The 20,820-nt window shown below is 35.3% G+C and overlaps 3 protein-coding genes across 6 annotated transcripts; 1 reads left to right on the top strand and 2 right to left on the bottom strand.

Annotated features, from left to right (window-relative positions):
* Positions 1-58: 58 nt before the first annotated feature.
* LOC144842789 (uncharacterized) lies at positions 59-20,680 on the bottom strand. Of its 3 annotated transcripts, none has more exons than XR_013612178.1 (8): positions 20,573-20,680; positions 19,890-20,009; positions 19,062-19,197; positions 18,366-18,529; positions 16,744-16,915; positions 16,399-16,612; positions 15,281-15,999; positions 59-860 (listed from the first exon to the last, which is right to left on the bottom strand). XR_013612178.1 is itself a non-coding variant. In XM_078699328.1 (7 exons), exons 1-7 carry the CDS (start codon positions 20,630-20,632, stop codon positions 15,792-15,794), a joined length of 1,074 nt encoding a protein of 357 aa, XP_078555454.1. In that variant the 5' UTR covers positions 20,633-20,680; the 3' UTR covers positions 14,621-15,791. The 3 variants fall into 3 exon arrangements, 1 of the variants encoding a protein (XP_078555454.1); XR_013612177.1 differs by lacking the exon at positions 59-860 and adding an exon at positions 4,936-5,017 and having other exon boundaries at positions 15,102-15,999; XM_078699328.1 differs by lacking the exon at positions 59-860 and having other exon boundaries at positions 14,621-15,999.
* On the bottom strand, positions 2,497-5,858 carry LOC144842809 (uncharacterized). The gene is made up of 4 exons (XM_078699354.1): positions 4,846-5,858; positions 4,502-4,715; positions 3,675-4,163; positions 2,497-3,059 (listed from the first exon to the last, which is right to left on the bottom strand). The coding sequence occupies exons 1-3, from the start codon at positions 5,051-5,053 to the stop codon at positions 4,049-4,051; spliced, it is 537 nt and encodes a 178-aa protein (XP_078555480.1). The 5' UTR covers positions 5,054-5,858; the 3' UTR covers positions 2,497-3,059; positions 3,675-4,048.
* On the top strand, positions 4,091-14,621 carry LOC144842805 (uncharacterized). 2 transcript variants are annotated; one of them, XM_078699349.1, is made up of 6 exons: positions 4,173-4,215; positions 5,833-5,917; positions 11,213-11,310; positions 12,214-12,265; positions 12,932-13,021; positions 13,800-14,621. In XM_078699349.1, exons 3-6 carry the CDS (start codon positions 11,248-11,250, stop codon positions 14,270-14,272), a joined length of 678 nt encoding a protein of 225 aa, XP_078555475.1. In that variant the 5' UTR covers positions 4,173-4,215; positions 5,833-5,917; positions 11,213-11,247; the 3' UTR covers positions 14,273-14,621. The 2 variants fall into 2 exon arrangements, with proteins under 2 accessions (XP_078555476.1, XP_078555475.1); XM_078699350.1 differs by lacking the exon at positions 5,833-5,917 and having other exon boundaries at positions 4,091-4,215.
* Positions 20,681-20,820: the final 140 nt, after the last annotated feature.

Here is a 20,820-nt window from a genome sequence, read left to right as displayed (position 1 = left end):
CTAACAAATGATATTCATTATTCAAAATATACGTTAGATGATGCTATTGCTTTGTGTAACAAGCTATACTGGATATATTTTTCTTAACAAATGATATTCATTATTCAAAATATACGGTAGATGATGCTATTGCTTTGTGTAAAAAGCTTTAGCGTATAGTTGGCGAAATAAAAATAAGTTCCTCTGAAACTGAAATGGCCTCACGAGTTAGTTATTGATGTATTTTGAACAATAAAATAATACAACTTCAATTAAATATTATTAATCACATACTGTTATTATACCGTAATTCAGAACAAATACACATAAGCATAGTAGTGGCCTGTAACAACAAAACAATGAACTAAATGACTATCAACAGCGAGTACAGAAGATAACAAATAATCGTTTTACTGCATTTTTCGCGTTCCATATACCATTATTGTTACGCTAACAACGACTACCTGAAGAAAACAAATAATCATTTATTGCACTTTTCGCGTTCCATACACCGTTGCTTAAAATGGAACAAACTACCATACTGTATTTTTGGGTTGAACAATTTCGATGACGGCCGAATATAAATAGATGCCTTAAAATACATCCCACTATCACTTTACTAAGTGCTGGATTGTCACGGAAACCTGAATAAACTTAGATACAGTAGGCCTACATCATAATAAATAACAGTTTCTCTAAAACAAGTATACTTACATTTAAGACTGAGCAGCTCCGTCTCGTGATTTTACTACGGTTTGAAATTTTGAATGGTTAGCCTCCTAAGGATACGTCTTGGTTGTTTTTTAATCCAGCCGTCTGTTCTTACGTTGATATACACTGCATAGAATATCTCTATTAGTGCACATGGTTATGTGTTTATACTATAAACTACCGGTTTCCAGTATCGATCATTTTTTTTCCCCAAACATTCCTTGCATTTAGTCTATATATTATTTGAATCCAGATTCGTCGATTTTCCACACAATGTATTTGCCCTACCATGGCCTCTAATTGCTTTCAATATATTATCATCTTTATTATAGCTTTAATTTATTATTTATATTATTTACTTCCGCTTTAATAGATATTGAATAGGTCGAATGGGTTTATTTTTTTCAATATGAATCATTTTTTCATCAAAACATGATTTTTGTTTAGGCTTATAGCACGTTTAATTGGCTTCGGTCTCGACTGTGGAGCTGATTACGACAGGGGAATTATTGTGGTTATAAGTTGTATTTTTTTAACTTAAGCCTATCCTATTATATTGCACGAATGATATTGGAAGGCTCTCGGTCCTTCCATGGCGGTTTAAAGGCTAAGATTTTAAAAATATATCTACATTATAATAATATTAATTACTTATAAATGGCCTTCAGTCTTTATACACTTGCATATTTCCAAAAGTATATACTATCCTTGGACCTTCGTTGTGGAGTTCCCTTGCTGACAAAAGCCTTTCGCGCCGAGCGGGTAATCGACTTTTCAGTCGGAAAGCCGCGTTGGTAACGCATCACTGATGTTGGAATTTTTGCTATTTTAGTACACTTAGAAAATGGTATACTTTTGATATTAAATGAAATCAATAAACGTATTTCAATAGTTGAACTACAAGCGTAAATAATGATAAAAACTGTGATCTAAATTCCACAGATTTTTTGTTTCAAGAAATATCATTATTTTATGTATAAACTTTTTTACTTTAATTTTTTTTTAAATGATGGTAAAAAATCATTAAATTTCATATTTTCTAGATAAGGTTTCAAAGCGAATTTAAAATCCTTTCAAGATAAACTATTAAGCTATCTATTAAAATAAAAATCTAATTTTAAGCTTTCTTGGGATGCAACTCCCACTAATCAAACCAAACCTACTACATTTATGTTCTGTTTCGATCGAAAAATCGCCATTTTGAAACTTTGTTTACGTTTTACGAAGCTGGTACGAATCGTCCCGGACCGAATCGTGTCTGTGTTCAATATACGGTTTTCATGCAGGCGTATTACGTCATAGGCCTAAGATTTCAATTTGCTCCCCGATTATTGTTCTATTTGGTTTCTGAGCTAGGAAAGGCTACCTACTATAATTACTTACTTGATTTCTAGCCTAGCTAGGCCTAAAAATAGTATTTTCTAGGCCTAGCTAGGCTGAGTAATTCTGATATAATACTAATATTAGATAGGTAGGCCTACCCTAGTGAGTGTTAATAATAGTAGCTGGATATTCTATAGTCTAGGCTGGTGGTAGGTCTATCCCAGCTCTGCTCATATACCAAGCAAGAAGAAGCCTGAAGGAGAAACTAGGCCCAGAACAAATAAAAAACTGTTAAAAAAACAATAAATGGAAAAATAAAAATAAATAACCCATTTTCAATTTATATATGGGGAATGTTTTATAAAATCGGGCATGTTTGTTTCAGAGACTCAAACGTGTATTTTTATATGGTCATGTTTTTAAAAAAGATAATTATGGGCCCAGCTGAAACCAAGATATAAAAATATAAGTCCATCATTTACTTGTATATAAATATTACTTTATTAGATACAACTTGCATTTCACACAAGCAACCAATTTTTTTTTAACGTATACAGAATGTGAAAAAGCAGTTTTTAATACAAATATCTTTCAAACAATACTGATATAAATAGTAAATACTACTACTACTGTATATATTATTTAAATAGCACCTTGTTCATCAAACATAACAAACTAGCTAGGCCTTAGCCTATATCATATTAACTTACGTGAGTCTTACGGTTGTACTGATTTTATGATTGTTTTATATGTTTATATTTTATGTATCTGTGTGACTCTGGTTAATAAAGTAAATCAATCAATCAATTGCAACTTAATTTATATCTTATCATTGACTGATCTGAAACGCTTCTAAAACTTGAATGCGCATGAATGTATATGTTATATTATTATTAGCGAATAAAATGAAAAACTATCAGCTGCAGCAATGATATTGAAATCGAGAAAACCATTACAGCTTCCACCGTCCAGCCTCATATTGAAGAACGAGACAGAAAATCGTCGAGTCTTGATACCAACAAAAAACCTAAAATGAAAATGAATAGCTGAAATGTAATGAATGAAACTATTTAAATAATTGTCACTATGATATGAACAAAACATTGCATCGTTATACAGTATAATTATTCAACAACCTGAAAACATTTTCAGATATAGGCCTACCATGAAAAAGCAGCAAATACAAAATTTCCTTATGTCTGTTTATTGTAATAATTATTAATATTATAAATAAATTGTACCCCTCAGTTGTCAATAATTTTACTATAAATAAATATTTAACTATATAGAATAGGTAGGCCTATACCTGTATCAGGCTGCGATTTGCTTAATTATCTTTTTAAAACTTCCAAATGCAAATTCAATATAGAGTAGGATTGTAACGATACTTTAATAATACTAAATTGTAACTAAAGTATTTAAATTATTAACAGAACATGTTACTAGGCCTAGGCCGATATAATACGACAACGATCCACCAGGTCGTGCATATACTCACCTACAACAACCACAATCAACACACCATGCACCACACACGACGGAACTAGTGCCGCGAGACGTAACAATATATGACATGAGGACCTTTTTTAAAATGTTCGCTATAGGAAGCTTAAATAGGGTTTCAAGCCAATTTTAACGTAAAACAGACTATTGATACTTACTCTATCCATATACGTCGGTTTTTTGGTAATTCACTGTATGGGATGCAAATCCCACTAATGGAAAATTTGTAAACAAACACCTGTTAGAAAACTTCAGTTTTGACGGACGCACACGAACTTTGGAAAGAAATTGTCGCTGACAACAAATCCAACAAATTATTCAGAAAATTAGGTGACCTGCGACATCTTAAACATATAAGGAACTGATCTTACCATATATGGTTAATTTTTCGCCTACTAATGTTTATTAAACAGCTATTAAATGACGTATACTTTATGCTAATGTTTTCGCGCGAAACGTTGATACTTCTGTGCCGAGAGAGGGCTTCTAAAATTTATGACGTCATGCGAAGTCGAAAATTCAGCGATAACGGTCATATTTCCCAACGCGGCTCTCCGACTGTTTTAAGCCTCAGAGAGTCAGAAGAGTTTGTACTAGTTCTACAACGTGACCTGGGCGTCGTGATTGTTGGAGTTGGCAGTGACCGGCTGTTTAAATAAAGATAATACTGATCAGCATCCTTTTAATATTATGCCTATGGTAACTAAACAGGTTGTAATTATGCATTTTTATTGTTTTTTCGACGACCAATGATGTTATTTTAGACAGTCTCAGACGTGTCTATGGAACGCCGTTACTGCCTTCTTCGGCTCGTTTACCATTCGGCCCTTTACCATTTGGCTCTTTCATCATTTCATCAGCTCTTTTACCAGAGCCGTATGAAATGGTGAAAGTGCCGAACGTAATGGTAAAAGAGCCGAAGAAGTAACGGCGTTCTATACGTGTTTCATGACAGTTAAAGGTACATGCTTGTACTGAAACTCACCTTAACTGTGGGTGACCACCTCGCTGTCTGTTATAACGAATGATTGAAGAGCCAGGCATTGACCTGGCTCCTTTAGGTTGTGGTACTGGTTTCTTTGGCAGACGCAGACGTGGTGCTACAGCGAATCCTGTACTAGGTCTTTGATACTGTTTGTAACGATTACCAGATAACATTACAGGCGATAACCCAGTATTGCTTAAAACGTTAGGTTGATCTGGAAAATTTAAATTATCATGCTATATATATATATGATAATTCAAGTTTATATTATGATTCAAATGCTGTTTTACATCAGCCATTGCGTGTGACTTTTTTCGAAATCAGTTGTATGTGCATGCATATACCTTGATACCGTCTTTCACTGCTACAACCGTTGTACGGGAATATGGAAGAATTCGATGACATGTTTCCATTCGTTGAAAATGGCCAAACACTCTCATCTTCATGGGAAACATCAGTTACGTTTCTTCTCGAAATGCTTGATTTTACTGATGGTTTCGGTACTGTCTTAGCATACTGTTTCGTGAAAACAAAATCATGAGTTAGGGTCATTGTGGCTAGGTTTCATTCAAATCTCTCCAGTCTAGTTACAAAATTTCGCATTAGGCTTACTGTATGTGAAACACAGTTGAATTACGGGGTCGCGATTTTTTTTTCGTACATAAGTTGGGGACCACTTATGTGAAAGATAGCCAAACTACTTCCTAAATATAACTAAAACCTAACCCTCTAAATAATCTCTCTCACTATTATCACCATAAAGTAAAAATAAGTTGCTCATGGGATTTGTCTAATCGATTCGACAAAAACAGACGGCTCAACAGAAAGCATTGTTCGCATTAGCGAATTGTAGTTAGCTCAATTCTTACATCACACCTTATGGATATGACTAATGAATATTCATGTTTATTTTGTGATGTTTCATGAGGAGTAACTTGTGTACGGAAATAAATATCACTACCGGTCCCAATATAAAGGCGTGCAGTATTAAAATGAATGGCAGATAGCGCTAAAGCTTGGTTCCCACTAGACAACGCAAGCGAGTTGACCATGACAAGCATCAGTTTGGATTATCCATAGCTTGTGATTGGTAAAATTACGCGGTACGTCCTAGTGGGAACCAAAGCTTAACAATCAGAGCCGTTTATTATATTTTTATGTGACACGACTTCTTCTTCTCATAGAAGTAGAAAGTCGCTCGATCGGTGAAAGGCGCTCAAGCTATGGCATTAATAAAGTTGACCAATTTAGAAAGAACCATTATCGTATTTTAATTTATTGTGCCCATAACAACTGTCTTGAGCATAGGCCATTTTTCTTACTGCTTCAAGATTTCGGAATGGGATGACCAATGGAGGAAGAAGAAACACAGTGTTTATATTGATTGGCGGACAATTATCAATAAGTAATAAAAAGGTAAAAGTATGATACACATGGTCAATTTTATGCCTACAGTATACGTTATCTCTCTCTGAAATGTGTGCACCACCTCATTATCGACGACGTGTTTTCATTGTTTTTCCAGTAAAGCGTGGTTCCCACTAGCGACGCAACGTAACGCAACCTACGCAACGTAAGAAAATTCCCTTCCAATAATTGTGTTTGCCCCCGCCTGCGTGAAATCAAACCTGCGATGTTTCCAGCACTGTTGCATGTCAGTTTCCACTTGTGATTACGCAATACAACACTTTGCGTCGATACGTCGCTGCGTTACGTTGCGTTGCGTTCTAGTGGGAACCACGCTTAAGCTTGGTTCCCACTAGAACGTAACGCAAGGACGTAAACGCAACGCAAGCGTTTTAACCAATGACAAGCGAAGTTATAGACAGTTAGCAATCACAAGCGAATAAGCCATCGCTTGTGATTGGTCAATTCACTTGCGTTGCGTTACGTCCTTGCGTTGCGTCGCTAGTGGGAACCACGCTTTAAGAAAGAAACAAGTATACTGAAGGCCCTGTATAGCCTGTCGAATATAATTATATTGAAACTAATACTACTTATATACTATACTCTAACATTTATAATTAAAACGTATCTGAGTTTTGTTATTGAATACTTTGAATATTTGTTTTGAAACGTGGCAGATAAAACATGGTTCATGCACCTTTGTGCCATAATTCCTTAAATATTTACTATTCAAATCAAATCTAAAATTTCACTCTAATTGGTTGTGTATTACTTTCTCGGAATCGGCGCCATTACTAGGGTCGTAGTTCTTGGAATTTGGCCCAAAAATAATGATGCATGTTATTTTGGTACAAAAGTTAATATCGGTTGAAATAATACACCTATACACGCACAAATTTGTTTTTTCTGATTTGTTAGAAGTTTGAAAAGGCCTACTCTAATATTTATAATTAAAACGTATCTGATTTAGTTTTGTTATTGAATACGAAAATGTGTACTGTTCCAGTTACATAATATAGTGTGTGTTTTGAAAGGTGCCCAAATTTTAGTTTTCCTCGAATATTTACTATTCAAAATAAATCTAAAATTACTTTCACGGAATCGGCACCATTACTAGGGTTGCGATTCTTGCAATTTGGCCAAAAAATATGATGCATGTTATTTTGGTACAAAAGTAAATATCGGTTGAAATAATAAACCAATAATATTTTCTCAAATATGTTGTGGTTGTTCAGAAGTTTGTATATTTAAAATAATTTAGGGTTATATAAGTTCAATAAATATTAGCACGCGGAAAGTTTAAAAGGCATCATTTGTATTTGCATTCATTATATCCACTTGACTTTGTTTTCTTTCACGTGCTTAAACAATACAAGGCCATACTGTACATGGCTGCAGTCGCGTGCTCAAATTTAAATTAGTGTTTACTGACCGACCGACCTACAGACCGACATAGTGAGGTGTAATGTCGCGTTGCACACGACTAAAAATAAATCGTCTCCCTCAAGTTAAAGACTCCCTCAAGTTAAAGACTCCCTCCAATTGAAGACCGCTGTACCGCGACCCCGCTTACCTACCTTGGCAGTTTTCGCGGTATCACAGATGCCACGATTATTACAATTATTCACATTTAAATTATTGTGTTTATTCACAACATACAGTACTTAGAAACGGATGAAGTACGGTTTTATTTAATGAGACATTATGATATGACAATTACATAATTACCGTTTAGAAAAAAACTCAGTATCACTATGAAGAAAACAATTCTAAGCTTATAAAGCTCCGTCTACACTATCAAACTAGTTTGACAAATAGTGTGATGTACCCAAATATGGTAGTGATATTCCCAAATACAGTGTCTCCCTCAAGTTAAAGACTCTCTCCAATTAAAGACCGCTGTACAACGGCACCGCTTACCTACTTTTCGCAAGTAAGCCTTTCAGAGAAACATTAATTTTTCGTTCATTATTCGTATAATTTGTTGTGGTTGTTCAGTCGTTTGTATATTTAAAATAACCCAAGGCTGTATCAGTTCAATAAAGCCTGGTTTCCTGTCGACGTAAGAACATCACTTTTGTTGCGACTACGTCGATTTGTCGTAAGAACAGCGGATTTTACAGGAAACCGATTACGATCGAAAATTTATAAAATTGACGTAACGTAAGAAAAATGATAACGACCTAACAATTGACTACGATGCCCTAACAATTGTTGCGTTACGACGTTTTCTTTCGATTTTACAGGAAACCGGGATTTTTTATCTTACGCTTGAATGAACGCCCTTGCGTCACGTTTCTTACGTCTCTTACGAAAGTTGACTTGAAGTCAACTTTCGCAAGAGACGTAAGCGCAATCGTAACAAGCAACCAATGAGCGACAAGAGTTATGACGTAATGTGTATGACCTTACAGTGAAATAAAGCCGGACAATAACATTTGTATGTATTTACCGTACTACTACAATTTTAGCCCACTTTACGATGTTGTACAATGTACATACTTTACAAATGCACAGTAGTTTCAATATAATATTGTTCTAATCAGGGAGTTTACAACTCATATCAAAATATAATACTCTTATTTATGGACGTGCAATAAACAATCAGCATTGAAACCGACATTCTTTTGTTCTATTTGTCGGTAGAAACGTCGCGAAAATGAACATTTGCAACAAGATAAGATATAGAAAGCCCTTGTAAGCAATATAATATTATTATGTAACTTTAAAGAAAAATGTTTGCTTGATTTTGTATAATTTATATTGTTTTGTCAAATTTATTCTTATTATAGGTAAATAGGCCTAATGGGTATCTTACTGCGGTAGTGCTATCTCATGCTCGATTAGAGTACGGTATGCCTGGGCCCATAGGTAGGTCTAATAATAATAGGAATCCCGAAATGATTTGCCGTTTTTTAATTTTGAAAACTATTTAAGGCTAGGCCTACTAAGGCCAGAATAATTAATTCATATTTTGATTCATACAATAGTGCATAGGCCTAGCCTATTAGCCTGGCTCCTAGCTAGTTTGATTATATTTTGGTCAAATCCATTCCTATTAGTACAGTATTAATTAAGTATTATTACTAATACTAGGGCCTAGCCTATCTACTAAAAATAATATGTTGGTGTGCTGCACTGACACTGCTGCTGAGTAGCTGCAGGTACAATAACAACATTCAACATTTCGCGCGAAAAATGATAAAACCCGCTCTAAAAAGAAACACCAATCATAGATGTTGTTTCAATTACGTCATAAATCTGACCGACGAAAGAAAAACATTTCAACTTTCGTAACAACACTAAAATTGACATAAGCATACGACGTGTGTTTCACAGCCAAAATTTCAATTTTCGGGAGCAGCATAACTACAGATGTTTCTCTGCGGCCTGACACGATCTTGACTAACGTCAACGACGTCAATTTTTTCTCAACTTTCGTAAGAGACGTAAGAAACGTATGAAACGCAAGAATCGTTGCAAAATTCGACTTCTTACGTCGACAGGAAACCAGCCTTAACAGTACACTGACATGCAAACAGTTAAAAAGGCCTCACTTGAATTTGCATAGCCACTTGGCAGTTTTCGCGGTATCACAGATGCCATGATCATTACAATTATTCACATTTTAATTACTGTTTATTCACAACATACAGTACCCAGAAACCGGGTGATCTAAACATCACAGAAGAAAGCAATGTGTTTTTGAACAAACTGGTTACTTTGAGTACAGATAATAAAATAACAAGGTTAATACAGGGATGAGTGAAATGATCCCTGGTTAATCTGATGTGGTATAACCTTAAGCGTGGTTCCCACTAGAACGCAACGCAACGTAACGCAGCGACGTACCGACGCAAGGTGCTGTATTGTGTAATCACAAGTGTGAACCGACAACGGAACAGTGCTGTAAAGTTGCAGGTTTGATTTTATGCAGGCGGGAGCAAACACAATTATCGGAAGGGCATTTTCTTACGTTGCGTAGGTTGCGTTACGTTGCGTCGCTAGTGGGAACCACGCCTTAGTCAGAAAAGGTTTGACATACTGTAATCAATCCTTCCAAAAATCAGAAAAAATTGCGTTTGCGCATCTCAAAGAGCAGAGCGACACCATTTTAGAAAATACATATTTTATAAATTACTGTTTTTTGTGTGTTTTTTTACATTTGATGATTTTTATGAAGTTTCAATCACATTTTTGTGATTATGTATCCTATGTAATTTCTGTTCTGATGAAATTTCAGGTGGAAACACGCTTATTTAAAACATTTTAAATGCTTCTCATGCAACACTTTATCAATTCTAACATCATTGGTTAATGAATTAGTACAAAAGTCTGTGGTGTAAATAGATGAGACATTGATGGTATGAAAATTACTTAATTACCGTTTAGAAAAAACTCGGTATCACTATGAAGAAAACAATTCTAAGCTTATATAAAGCTCCGTTTACACTATCAAAACTAGTTTGACAAAAAAGTGTGATGTACCCAAATATGGTAGTGATGTTCCCAAATATTTTATTTTTTTATTTTATTCAATTTCTGCCATACATAGAAAAAAAACAAACAAAATATAAACGGCAAGGAAAGAACAAACAGATACTAAACACCTATGCTAGTTGGTCACCCCAGAAAAGAGCACAAAAAAATTACATTTTACAATTAAAGCATCTTCAAAAGGCGACACACGTTTTCAACATCAAAACTATTTAAAAAATAAGTACTGAGATGGTTTAATAATTTGGTTTTAAAAGAAGTAACTAACAGAAATATCTAAGTTGCGAATTTCACCGAGTAAGTTATTCCAGATTCTGGTAACAAGTGGGATATATATGATTGAAAAGAAGATTCTGTTCTGCAGCGACGAATATCAAAAAGAGTACCAACAGAAGAAGAACTACGAGTAACACGTTGTGGTTTTCGAATATAATGGTGATGGTATTGTTGGGCCAAGCTTTGCAAGAACATAGACCCTAGTAATTCCGGGAAATTAATACTCAACCAATTAAAGTGACATTTTTAGATTTGTTATTTTGAATAGTAAATATTCGCGGAAAAACGAAATTTGGCCACCTTTCAAAACACACACTATATTATGTAACTGGAACAGTACACATATTTGTATTCAATAACTAAATCAGATAAGTTTTTAATTAGAAATATTATTATTTGAACACTAATTTTCAATATTATTAGAAATATGATTTTATTTATTTTGCAACACCTAGCACCAATTACTGACCGCGCACCTGTTGTTAGTAGGCCTATAAAAACAGAATCAGTTTTACATTTTCATTACATCAGCTTTAAAGGTGTACAAACCAACAACCAACAAGAAAATGAAGATCTTCAAAGGTACCGTCATTTTTGGGTATTGCCTGATTTTGCTAACCGAAGCCAAGGTAAGAACCTTAATCAAGATTATGACTTTTTATTAACTCTTTTTTATTAAAATTATTATAGTCCACTCAGGCAGCGCTTGTCTGTTTATACTATCTACTTTGTCCAAGTACTCTAACTTTCACTCATGATAATAGTGTTATCCCAGCCCGAAAACTGCTAAATTGTCTGGCTGTTTTATTTTATCGTTTTGATTTAGCTTTTCGCTTATTTTATTTTGTATCTCCATTGAGATCCAGCCACTGATACCCACAGGATTGTCATTATTTTCAGTAATTTGCCTTTGGATTTATTATATTATATTGTTATATTTTATGTAGTCTGGTTTATACTTATGGCTATATATTCACAAAATGTATTTTAGAGTCATATCAAAATACCCACAGCATTGTCATTATTTTCAGTAATTTGCCTTTGGATTTATTATATTATATTGTTATATTTTATGTAGCCTGGTTTATACTAATGGCTATATAATCACAAAATGTATTTTAGAGTCATATCAAAATTGTACATGCATCAAAGAAACTCCAAAAAGCCCATTATTATAGGCCTATTATACACTTTATTCAAAAACTGAAAAGTTAACTTCCATCCATGTATTAATATGTAACATTTCTTAATGAAAAATAAATAATTTCTCTTATATGAATAATTATTAATGTCTTTCTTACACAGGCAAGGCAAATTATAATAATACATGTTCGTAATTAAAACAAATTTGACCACTGTGCACGTTTTTCTGCAGTTTATCGAAATCATTTGTAATAAGGACACGACCGGCTAGATAAGTCGTTAATCAAAGTTTTAAAAAGACACATTTATATATACTTGAAATTAATTATCTTATGGATGGTGAAGAATTAAACTAATCATAATATTTTATATTAATTATTATTATAAAGGCCTCTAAAAACAATGACGGAGTAATCTGGAATTTCCTTTTCGGTGACAAAGGTAAGCGTGTTGTGTGTTGATATTTTTTTTTTTTTTAGAAAATAAAAATTATCTAATTGTGACATTGCCCTTAATAATTAAAAAAAAATATATCATTTTCAATTAGTTATCGAGTTTTAAGATCACGTGTTCTTTGTTATTCTCATCTCTAAACCATTTGTACACGGAGAATATCCTATTTTATAATCACCCAGACCCCTGAAATTTATATAAACCTCTGAAAAATTCTAAGAGTGAATAAGTTATGAGATTTGTTCTTAACTATTACAAAATTAATAATTATAACCTCTGAAAAATTCTAAGCGTGGATACGTTATGTGACGTAATTTGCTCTAAAACTATTACAAAATTAATAAGATATGGAATTTGATTTATTGCACAATTATTACAGAAGCAGATCTGGAGGCTCGGGGCCACCAAGGTCCCTTATCCAGCAAAATTTCTGTCTTCTAACCCTTACCCTAGAGTGTATTATGTAGGCTCTGATGGGGTAACATGACTCTATATCGTTCCAATGCGATTAAAGTAGATCGTGGTTGGTCAAATTATTTCGCATTACATTTGGTAACAAGTTTACAGTTAATTCTATTTCACAATTACAGCCTTAAAAGTAATGATTTTTGAAGGAATATCTGTTGTCAGTATAATGTAATTTATTATTTACAGCTTTTACAAGTAACATTAACAACTATGTTGAGTATATTCATTGGGGTCGGAAGGACTGCACCCCAAATTCTTCAGAAATCGTATACGTTGGTAAGTGAAAATAAATCAATGTTATTAATTTTAAAATCACAAACAGCATTATTATTCATAAGATCCACCATTCAAACCCATAGTACTAGGCCTATATGTGTACAGTATATATACAAGGTTGAACAAAATGTAAATTATGAATATACATAAAACTTGTGATAAAATGTTGTTTTGAACATTATTTTTATTTACACTTTATACTTATTTTCGGTTTCATCGCCCCTCCCTCTCTCCTTGCCTTTAAACTTCCCGAACGTCACCAGCGCATTTCACCTTGGGTCGTCCACCTCATTTTAAAGGACTTTTAACTAACGACGGTTAGGGGAGGACGATGAATATATCTTGTGTTCGCTAGAGCGCAAAATCATATACAGTCAACATAGCCGTTTTATTAGTTACGAGCCCTTGCGCGAAGACGATGACCGACAGTATCCCTCTCCCCCTCCCGTGTCTTGCGGCGTGGGCCCTTCTGAATCGCTTAGCTCTGGTGGAACAGCATAGGCCTTCCTAGCTAGGAGCATCGAATTCAAACGGCTCGCAGAATGTATTGCTTTTAACACAGCCATTTAAACCCAATAAAAATGTTATTTCGTTAAACAATTACATTTTAAGTTCAAATATTTTTTCAACGTTTAAGTGTAATTTGAACTGTATATTTAAGGTTATATGTATATTTGTTCAAGTCGTTCTCCGTAAACGGGAAAATGGTAACTTTTGTTACACCTTACATTATGATTACCACGTTTATTGTTTTACTGTTTTGAATAATGATGTTTAGGGTATCTTGGAGGAGGGCACTTTAAGCAAACTGGAGCTGGTACAAACCCACTGTGTTTACCCGAGAAACCTGAATACGACGAGCGAATGGTGGCGAACGGCTCTCATAGGGCTGAAGTGTATGGTGCTGAGTACCAAACGGCGTCCGATCAATACCCTCAGTGGAATGACGTACATGACACTTGCGCAGTGTGTCTGGCAAAAGGTCGATCAGCAAGTATAATGATCCCAGCTAAACGTACATGCCCTGAAGGCTGGACCAAGGAGTACGAAGGTTTATTAATGGGTGGTTGTACTCATCACGACGCCGCCCATGAATACCTTTGCGTCGACGGCTCTCCTCAAAGTAGGGATAATTCAAAAATGGATAAAAATGGCTTTGTAATCTATCCTGCCGTCGGAAAATGTGGGTCACTCAAATGTCCGCCATATGTTGATAACCACGAGTTATCATGCGTTGTGTGCACAAGATAAGATACTATCTTCTTATGATTTTGAGGCTATAATTAGGCCTATACTGCATACATTTTTCTTAACAAATGATATTCATTATTCAAAATATACGTTAGATGATGCTATTGCTTTGTGTAACAAGCTATACTGGATACATTTTCCCTAACAAATGATATTCATTATTCAAAATATACGTTAGATGATGTTATTGCTTTGTATAACAAGCTATACTGGATACATTTTTCTTAACAAATGATATTCATTATTCAAAATATACGGTAGATGATGCTATTGCTTTGTGTAACAAGCTTTAGCGTATAGTTGGCGAAATAAAAATAAGTTCCTCTGAAACTGAAATGGCCTCACGAGTTAGTTATCGATGTATTTTGAACAATAAAATAATACAACTTCAATTAAACATTACTAATCACATACTGTTATTATACCGTAATTCAGAACAAATACACATAAGCATAGTAGGCCTGTAACAACAAAATAATGAACTAAATGACTATCAACAGCGAGTACAGAAGATAACAAATAATCGTTTTACTGCATTTTTCGCGTTCCATATACCATTATTGTTACGCTAACAACGACTACCTGAAGAAAACAAATAATCATTTATTGCACTTCTCGCGTTCCATACACCGTTGCTTAAAATGGAACAAACTACCATACTGTATTTTTGGGTTGAACAATTTCGATGACGACCGAATTTAAATAGATGCTTTAAATACATCCCACTATCACTTTACTAAGTGCTGGATTGTCACGGAAACCTGAATAAACTTAGATACAGTACTTCATAATAAATAACAGTTTCTCTAAAACAATATAGCCTACTTACATTTAAGACTGAGCAGCTCTGTCTCGTGATTTTACTACGGTTTGAAATTTTAAATGGTTAGTCTCCATAAGATACGTCTTGGTTGTTTTTTAATCCAGCCGTCTGTTCTTACGTTGATATACACTGCATAGACTATCTCTATTCATGCACATGGTTATGTGTTTAAACAAGTATACCACGGATAAACTACTGTAAACCGGTTTCCAGTATCGATCATGTGTTTTTTCTGAGTTCATGTTCCCAAACATTGCTTTTAATGTATTAGTCTATATTTTGAATCCAGATTCTCTAGTCAATTTTCCACACAATGTATTTGCCCTACCATGGCCTCTAATTGCTTTCAATATATTATCATCTTTATTATAGCTTTAATTTATTATTTATATTATTTACTTCCGCTTTAATAGATATTGAATAGGTTGAATGGGTTTATTTTTTTCAATATGAATCATTTTTTCATCAAAACATGATTTTTGTTTAGGCTTATAGCACGTTTAATTGGCTTCGGACGTCTCGACTGTGGAGCTGATTACGACAGGGGAATTATTTTGGTTATGAGTTGTATTTTTTTAAACTTAAGCCTATCCTATTATATTGCACGAATGATATTGGAAGGCTCTCAGTCCTTCCATGGCGGCTTAAAGGCTAAGATTTTTAAAATATATCTACATTCTAATAATATTAATTACTTCAGTCTTCATACACTTGCATATTTCCAAAAGTATATACTATCCTTGGGCCTTCGTTGTGGGGTTCCCTTGCTGACAAAAGCCTTTCGCGCCGAGCGGGTAATCGACTTTTAGGCCGCCTGCCTTCTTGGAAGGCATCATCAGAAGAGTTTGTACTAATTCTACAACGTGAAGTGGGCGTCGTGATTGTTGGAGTTGGCAGTGACCGGCTGTTTAAATAAAGATAATACTGATCAGCATCCTTATTAATATGGTAACTAAACAAGTTGTAATTATGCATTTTTATTGATTTTTCGACGACCAATGCTTTTATTTTAGACATTGTGCTTATGCTTATTGTTCATCTGTAACTCAGACGTGTCTATGGAAGCCGTTACTGCCTTCTTCGGCTCGTTTACCATTCGGCCCTTTACCATTTGGCTCTTTCATCATTTTATACGGCTCTTTTACCAGAGCCGTATGAAATGGTAAATGTGCCGAACGTAATGGTAAAAAAGCCGTATAAAAATAATGAAAGAGCCAAATGGTAAAAGAGTCGAAGAAGGCAGTAACGGCGTTCCATACGTGTTTTATGACAGTTAAAGGTAAATGCTTGTACTGAAACTCACCTTAACTGTGGGTGACCACCTCGCTGTCTGTTATAACGAATAATTGAAGAGCCAGGCATTGACCTGGCTCCTTTAGGTTGTGATACTGGTTTCTTTGGCAGACGCAGACGTGGTGCTACAGCGAATCCTGGACTAGGTATTTGATACTGTTTGTAACGATTACCAGATAACATTACAGGCGATAACCCAGTATTGCTTAAAACGTTAGGTTGATCTGGAAAATTTAAATTATCATGCTATATATATATATGATAATTCAAGTTTATAATTATGATTCAAATGCCGTTTTACATCAGCCATTGCGTGTGACTTTTTTCGAAATCAGTTGTATGTGCATGCATATACCTTGATACCGTCTTTCACTGCTACAACCGTTGTACGGGAATATGGAAGAATTCGATGACATGTTTCCATTCGTTGAAAATGGCCAAACACTCTCATCTTCATGGGAAACATCAGTTACGTTTCTTCTCGAAATGCTTGATTTTACTGATGGTTTCGGTACTGTCTTAGCATACTGTTTCGTGAAAACAAAATCATGAGTTAAGGGTCTTTCACACCTGTTCCGGCACGGTTCCGTTCCGGTCCGTCGAATCGAACATCAATGTTTCGTTTTCACGACGCTCCACGCGGCTATGCGCCAATTGATATGCGCGTAGCCGCGTGAAAACGAAATATTGACGTTCGATTGGTTTTTCCAGCGCCGGACCGGAACCGTGCCGGAACAGGTGTGAAAGACCCTTTAGAGTCACTGTGGCCAGGTTTCATTCAAATCTCTCCAGTTACAAAATTTGTCATTAGGCCTACTGTATGGGAAAAGCACAAAGTTGAATTACCGGGCCGCGATTTTTTTTTTCGTACATAAGTTGGGGACCCCTTATGTGAAAGATAGCCGAATTACTTCCTAAATATAACTAAAACTAACCCTCTAAATAATCTCTATTACTAGAGAAAAAATAAGTTGCTCATGGTATTCAAAATTCGACATGTAAAGTCCATAGTCTAATCCATTCGACTAAACAGAAAGCATTTGCATTATTCTTACACCTTTTTGGATATGACTTTTGAATATTCATGTTTATTTTGTGACGTTTCATGAGGGGTCCCCAACTCACTTATGTACGGAAATAAATATCACTACCGGGCCCAACATAAAGGCGTGCAGTATTAAAATGAATGGTAGATAGCGCTAAAGCTTGGTTCCCACTAGACACAAGACCAAGTGCAACGCAAGCGAGTTTACCATGACAAACATCAGTTTGGATTGTCCATAGCTAATTGTGATTGGTAAAATTACGCGGTACGTCCTAGTGGGAACCAAAGCTTAACAATCAGAACCGTTTATTATATTCTTATGTGACACGACTTCTTCTTCTCATAGAAGTAGAAAGTCGCTCGATCGGTGAAAGGCGCTCATGCTATGGCATTAATAAAGTTGACCATTTAGAAAGAACTTTCATCGTATTTTAATTTATTGTGCCCATAACAACTGTCTTGAGCATAGGCCATTTTTCTTACTGCTTCAAAATTTCGGAATGGGATGACCAATGGAGGAAGAAGAAACACAGTGTTTATATTGATTGGCGGACAATTATCAATAAGTAATAAAAAGGTAAAAGTATGATACACATGGTCAATCTTAGGCCTACAGTATACGTTATCTCTCTCTCTCTATTTTTCCAGTAAAGCGTGGTTCTCACTAGCGACGCAAGGTAACGCAACCTACACAACGTAAGAAAATTCCCTTCCAATAATTGTGTTTGCCCCCGCCCTGCGTGAAATCAAACCTGCGATGTTTCCAGCACTGTTGCGTCGTCGGTTCCCACTTGTGATTACGCAATACAACACTTTGCGTCGATACGTCGCTGCGTTACGTTGCGTTGCGTTCTAGTGGGAACCACACTTAAGAAAGAAACAAGTATACTGTAGGCCCTGTATAGCCTGTCGAAATGTGTATTGACAGTTACCTGTTTTGCATAGTAGTTTTTGCTTCCATAGTCTCCCGGAACAGTTCTAAAGGCAAATGACACTGGTTCTCCGAGTTCTTTTCTTCTATTGGTGCACACGGGAATATGCCGTGCCGCTGCCTGTGCATTGAAGCGTCTGTAACAGGATCTACATGTAATATAATCTGCAAAGAACATACATCATAATATATAAGAAACACATGAACTTATCTTTTTATCTTATGTTAACCAGTATTGGTATGTTCAAATATAAAATTCATGATATGCTTGTTACCAGTTATCTTTAATTATAAGTTCCTGGTTAATTCATTTTCTCACAGCATTTGATTTGTTATTATCACTGTATTATTTCTATTGTTAGTATTGTTATTATTATCGTTAGGCCTACAATTAAAACTATATGGTACATTTTAGATTTTATTTATTTATTTCAAATTTATTAATTTAAAGGGACTTTGCGTCTAAACCTTTTGCTTACAGCTTAACCCCATTCACAACTTCAAATGTTGTAATTAATAACTTTCAAACATACAATTACTGTTTATGTATACTTCTTTTAATCTGAGATTGTGAATAAAGTTATATATAATATATAGGCGCGCATATATGATACTGTACCACTCGTGTATTGGTGCAATATTATTCTTTAGCTGCTGATTGTCATGAAAGAAACACCCATAAACAAAAAAGGCGTACCTGGATTTTCTGCTGGCGGGGGAGGTGGGGGTAACGGCTGCCCTGTACGAACCGCTAATACCGATTTTCTTGCATTGCGTATTGCTGATATAAATTCTTGATGCCGTTGACGCCAGTTGGTTTTTGTAATGCCATTCTGTAATGAACGAAGAAGATAACAACAACGTACACATCTCCACTCATTTCACTTGGGCTTATACACAGTAATTGGGAGGGGAAACTTTCCAGCGAAACGAGAGGGGAAATGTTTTAACACACGGCCAATCCCTCTCTTTCCCCTTGCCCTAACCTCTGTCTGTGATACCCTTATAAGGATATCCCACGAGATGGAATAGGAGCTTATTATAATAGTTTATTCGTTATCAAGTTATCACAAATGTAATGTAAATTATACATTGTAAAACGTATTTTCAGGGCCATTACCATTTTTTACATAAAGACTGTGGAATCACACGATAAAATTCGTACATTTTAAAAGTTCATTTTTACATTATTACACTATTAGCCGACGACGGGTGGGTAAATATCAAGAAGAACCGTCGATATACTAGAATGTCATTTTATTTCATTTTGTATAATATTGTTCACCATTATTTTTTTTACGTAGAAGACATTTTCCGTATTTATGTGCCCGGTAAACCGATTGAAATTAACCAAACCGTTGACGGCCCTCTTGACCCCCCAGCCCATGGTACTTAAGTATGGTTGGTCCCAATTAAATAACTTGCGCACCCAAATCAAATCTTGTGCACCCAAATCAAATCTTGCGTACGGCCCTGTAACTCATGACTAATCGGTAAAGTTAGATTTCAATAATGTATCACTAACTTTTTGACGGGTTCTCCTCGTCACCGAGAACGGAATGTCTGTTCCCTCTGCTCGCTGCTTTCCGGAATTAAAAGTCGGCCGCCGTTTACTTGATTTTCTGCAAATATTCTGATGCTTACTCTGCAAACAATTATTTATATTTATTATTTAATAAGTCAATGATGTAAGTATAAGCATTTAATAACAATGTAATAGGCTAGATGCGATGAACAGAGCATGCGCACACTCGGATTAATCTTGATTGTCCCATGTATTGCGAAGCAAAACGAAAGATCACTAGTATATAATTTATCTGGAAATCTGATAATTAATCGATCAATGCCGTACTAGGGGCCTAGCCTACAATATTGCTATATTACAAATCGAGATATTTCTTAATTTGATACGACGATAATCCGGTAAGGTCAACACGTTAACCGACCCAGGCAGCGGCAACCCTACCATTTGTTGGACGCAACGCATGGACGTAAGCGCGCCATAATAATTGGACCAATCACGACGCTTTGGACTATTATATTCCAACTATCGCTTTATGGGTCAACTCACTTACGTTTTGCCCATCGTTCCGTTGCGTCCAAGTTGGAACGAAGCTATGCCTATTACTACTACTAGGCCAATCATTTTAAACATGTCTATATCCCTAGATCTATTTTACTTATAAAGTAAAAGTGGCGCGGCATTACCACTCTTGACTGTGCAAATGTTCTTCCACAATTGGAACACGGGATTAACGCTTCATTCATTGTTGATCACGCCGGCGATGGCCTTTCCATTCACGTATACATTATCGAGTCACATAGGCCTAGGTTATGTCAACATGTGCATCATCACGGTAAAATTAACATAGCTTGAATTATAAGCTCATTCTTCATATGGTATCTGTGGTAGATAATAAAATAAATTGAAAAAAAAATACACTGCTGCGTCTTGA

Source organism: Antedon bifida, chromosome 5 (assembly GCF_963402885.1).
Source record: "Antedon bifida chromosome 5, ecAntBifi1.1, whole genome shotgun sequence".
Taxonomy (NCBI): Eukaryota; Metazoa; Echinodermata; class Crinoidea; order Comatulida; family Antedonidae; genus Antedon; species Antedon bifida.
Note: the sequence above shows the minus strand (reverse complement) of the source record. Positions and strands in the feature narration are given on the sequence as shown.

Excerpts from the sequence above, each read along its gene's own strand:
- LOC144842805 (XM_078699350.1), top strand. The coding sequence starts at position 11,248 with ATGAAGATCTTCAAAGGTACCGTCATTTTTGGGTATTGCCTGATTTTG. Across the intron at positions 12,266-12,931 it reads TTTCCTTTTCGGTGACAAAG|CTTTTACAAGTAACATTAAC; the intron begins GTAAGCGTGTTG and ends TATTATTTACAG. Across the intron at positions 13,022-13,799 it reads TTCAGAAATCGTATACGTTG|GGTATCTTGGAGGAGGGCAC; the intron begins GTAAGTGAAAAT and ends AATGATGTTTAG.
- LOC144842789 (XM_078699328.1), bottom strand. The coding sequence starts at position 20,632 with ATGAATGAAGCGTTAATCCCGTGTTCCAATTGTGGAAGAACATTTGCA. Across the intron at positions 18,530-19,061 it reads CCCGCCAGCAGAAAATCCAG|ATTATATTACATGTAGATCC; the intron begins GTACGCCTTTTT and ends TGTTCTTTGCAG. Across the intron at positions 16,916-18,365 it reads AAAACTACTATGCAAAACAG|TATGCTAAGACAGTACCGAA; the intron begins GTAACTGTCAAT and ends TTCACGAAACAG.
- LOC144842809 (XM_078699354.1), bottom strand. The coding sequence starts at position 5,053 with ATGACCCTAACTCATGATTTTGTTTTCACGAAACAGTATGCTAAGACA. Across the intron at positions 4,716-4,845 it reads CAGTGAAAGACGGTATCAAG|ATCAACCTAACGTTTTAAGC; the intron begins GTATATGCATGC and ends TAAATTTTCCAG. Across the intron at positions 4,164-4,501 it reads GGTGGTCACCCACAGTTAAG|CCGGTCACTGCCAACTCCAA; the intron begins GTGAGTTTCAGT and ends TTATTTAAACAG.